Source organism: Oryza glaberrima, chromosome 6 (assembly GCF_000147395.1).
Source record: "Oryza glaberrima chromosome 6, OglaRS2, whole genome shotgun sequence".
Lineage (NCBI taxonomy): Eukaryota > Viridiplantae > Streptophyta > Magnoliopsida > Poales > Poaceae > Oryza > Oryza glaberrima.
Window position 1 is genome coordinate 7277045 of NC_068331.1, and position 3571 is coordinate 7280615.

The following is a 3571-nucleotide window of genomic DNA, read 5'->3' on the forward strand; positions in this document are numbered from 1 at the left end:
TGTTCTATTAGATTTTGCTTTGTTGAATTTTAGATTGCATCATCGTGTCGAGTGCTGGTTTAGTTTTAGATTAATTTTTAGTTTTGAGTTTTGCATCTGTTCATCACTTAGGTCTAGGGTTCATCACTCAAGTGTGTGAGTTGTACGTCAGTTTTGGGTCCAGTTTTTCATCTCGTCGGTTGTTGCCGGGACCTAACATCCCTTATCAGCATGGCTATTCCATTCATGGAATGGTGATAGCTCAACAGAGCTTACTCGGTGGGATAATTGGAAGATTTTCACTAATTTGTTTTTAATAGACAAGTGGTCAGATCTAGAATATTTGGCACTTTTGCACTTAAGTCCCTCAGAGTCTCTAAAATTGAAGGTTACTTTGAGATTAGGGATTGATTTGTAATTGTTCTAGAACTCATAGTCAGTTTTGCAAGGTTACCAATTCTCTATATATTTTTGGTAGATAAATTTACGCTTCTATACGATTTAACCGTGCATCTATTTGCTTGCGGGGATTAAAATGATTTGCTCTAGTTTTATTTCCATTTTCTCAGTTCCTCTATTGATTTGTATATAATAATTACGAGTTGATGAGTATGTTACAGAACATATGCAAAGCATAATATGGATGTATGCATGCATGTATGCAGATATACACTGATCATTTGTGAATAAAGTGTTGTAACTTGTATTATGATTTTTATTGTGCATATGTGTATCTCTCGGTGACTACTAATGTGCACTATAGTTCACGGTTAGCAACGTGGCAATGAACCAAGACTAAATTATCCCGCTCCCACAGTTTATTCTAACAACAATAAATCAATGATGCATATGGATATGACTTAATAAATAAATGATAAGAAAACGATTGAAAAACCATTTAATATCCAGAATAGAACAACAATCAACATATTTATAGGTCCTAACCAGCATCGTAGCTCAATCAACACCGCCCTCAGCCAGTGTGATCAAGTCATTAGCGTGACTAAGACTATAGTTAAAACCTGGGATGTTACAAAAGGCATGGGGCACGGCACAACCACCATGCGTAAGACATCCACAGTTGCCGATCCATCCTATATATATGGATTAGATCACATATCTTGTTTCATAACACAATGAAGGTCATCATCGTGAAAAACATTGCCTCGATTTATTTTACAATATATTTAATTACTAAAAAAGATAGGGAATCCTTATATTTGTCGACATGTGGATCATATTATTAAGTACGTTGCTTGAACTTTTATCATAATTTGTTTGGGATTTTGCCATCATTCTGTCTCGATCATGGGTAGACCTCAATGACGGATATAAAACCTAAAATGGGCTTGATTTTGTAATCACTGAATCCTGCTTCAAAAAAAATCTTTTTCCACTCATGCTCCTCACGCTCACCGCCACCTATACCCATCATGTACACATCAAACAACACTTGCGTCTCTTTGAGAGCATTGTCTTGTGGTTCTCCAGACCCGACCACCGCATTTATGATTATCACTTTTCCTCCGTCACCTCTGGCAGGAATTGCTTTCTTGCACTGTTGAAGTATCTTGATGCAATCCTCCTCTCCCCAACAATGTAGAACATACTTAAAAATTATACACGCAATTCATCAATGATTAATTATGCACCCAAGTAATTAAAAGATAGTTAAGAAAAAAACAACTGTTATTTAAGAAAATAATTATGAATTAATGAATAAATATATACCTTGAGGAAGACGGCATTTGCTGGAGGAATATACTCGAACATGTTACCAGCGACAAAATTCACCGTGCCATCTGCGGGTGCCTCGCTGATCGCTTGCGGGAGGTCAAGCACACTACACTTGATGTGCGGAAACGCCCTAGCAATGGCCATCGCCGCCGCTCCATGTCCGCCGCCGACGTCGACCAGCGAGCTGAGCCCGCGGAACACGTCGCCGCCCTCCCTCACCGCGATGTCCATGACGAAGCTGGTGTCACCGGCGCAGGCCTCGTTGAGGGCCCGACTGTACGAGCTGTCCCTCTTGGTCATCTCCCACGCCGAGACGCCGCCGTGCGCCGCCTGGTAGAGCGTCGCCGCGCCGGTGTCGCCGTCCCTGAGCCACGCGTCTAGGCCGAAGAACACGGCGGCGACTTCTGGGCGCACCAGGAAGCGCATCATTGGGGCCATATTGCATGTGGCATGGTCGCCGACGAGGAGGCGAGACGGCGGGGTGAGCGTGTACACGGTCTCGCCGGCGGCGTCGCCGTCCTGATCGGCCGGCGACGATGGTTCGTCGTTGGCGGCAAATATGCCGGCGCCGGTGAGCACGCGCATGATCCGGCGAAGGTGAGGGAGCTTGGCCAGATGCACGCCGGTGTCGGCGGCGATGTCGGAGATCGTGGCGGCGCCTCCCCGGCGGTGGATGGCGCTGGGGACACCGAGATCGGCGGCACACCGGAGTGCCATGGACTTGAGGTAGCCGAACAGATGGTGGTGGAGCTCGATGTGGCCCTGAAGCATTTCCGGCGTGCTGAGCTCTTGCTCGGCATGGCACGACATGTTGCTAGTTTGATAATTTACAAGTGTTATGTTCTTTTGATGAAATATGTGAACGGGATGGTCATATAAATAGGCATCGCACCACGCACTCAGCAGGGCAAAGTTCTACTATGTATATTTTATTTTTCGAAACACTCCCAATTATATGTACTAATGTACGCCTCCAAATATAAACCTCTATATATCTTGAGGTTAACGAAATCACAATAGACATCTCATGACATCTATCAACAGATACACTATCTACAACTAAAAATAATTAGCCATAAATACGAGCAGCATTCATGTTAAGTTCATAGCTTAAACTCGAACAAATATATTGGCCAAGAGCGTATAGAGCAAGTATAATAGAGGGTATAAGAAGGCTAAATGCTGAGGTGGATGAGAAAGGCGAGAAGAGAGATCAGAAGCGCGCTATAAGTTTATAGCCGGCTTAGGCACAGGAACCAAGTAAATATATGAGACAGACATGTGCACCATATATTTATAGTGAAGAGTTAACCATTATATGAGTGAGCTAAGAGATAGGCTATAAAGATTTATACAGTAAACAACTGGCTGTATTGTTATCCTTACTCTTATACGCTCGCCTCTCAGTTTATATATTATTCTAAAATATGATGCGTTTGATTTGTATAGATAGCTACTACCTCCGTCCTCTAATATAAAGGATTTTGACATTTTACTTCCGGTTTTTAACCATTCGCCTTATCCAAAAAAATTTGGAATTATTATTTATTTTGTTTTGACTTACTTTATTATCCAAAGTAATTTAAGCACAACTTTTCGTTTTATACATTTACACAAATATTTTTAGTAAGATGAGTGGTCAAATAATATAAGCAAAATGCTAAAATCCCTTATATTATAGGACGGAGGGAGTATTAGCTAGCTAGGATTGAAAGTCAGTGTAATTAACCCTGCAGGTGCAAGCACAGCCGCACAGCGGCACAGGTCCCAGCAAATTGCTAACCCTGCAGCCTAACGATAATAGGCAATAGGACATTTACCATCCTTGAAGGGCGTGGGAGCTACCAAATCATAT

The 3571-nt window shown here is 42.4% G+C and overlaps 1 protein-coding gene across 1 annotated transcript; it reads right to left on the bottom strand.

Annotated features, from left to right (window-relative positions):
* Nucleotides 1-847: 847 nt before the first annotated feature.
* On the bottom strand, nt 848-2566 carry LOC127775920 (acetylserotonin O-methyltransferase 1-like). The gene is made up of 2 exons (XM_052302233.1): nt 1711-2566; nt 848-1588 (listed from the first exon to the last, which is right to left on the bottom strand). Exons 1-2 carry the CDS (start codon nt 2524-2526, stop codon nt 1286-1288), a joined length of 1119 nt encoding a protein of 372 aa, XP_052158193.1. The 5' UTR covers nt 2527-2566; the 3' UTR covers nt 848-1285.
* Nucleotides 2567-3571: the final 1005 nt, after the last annotated feature.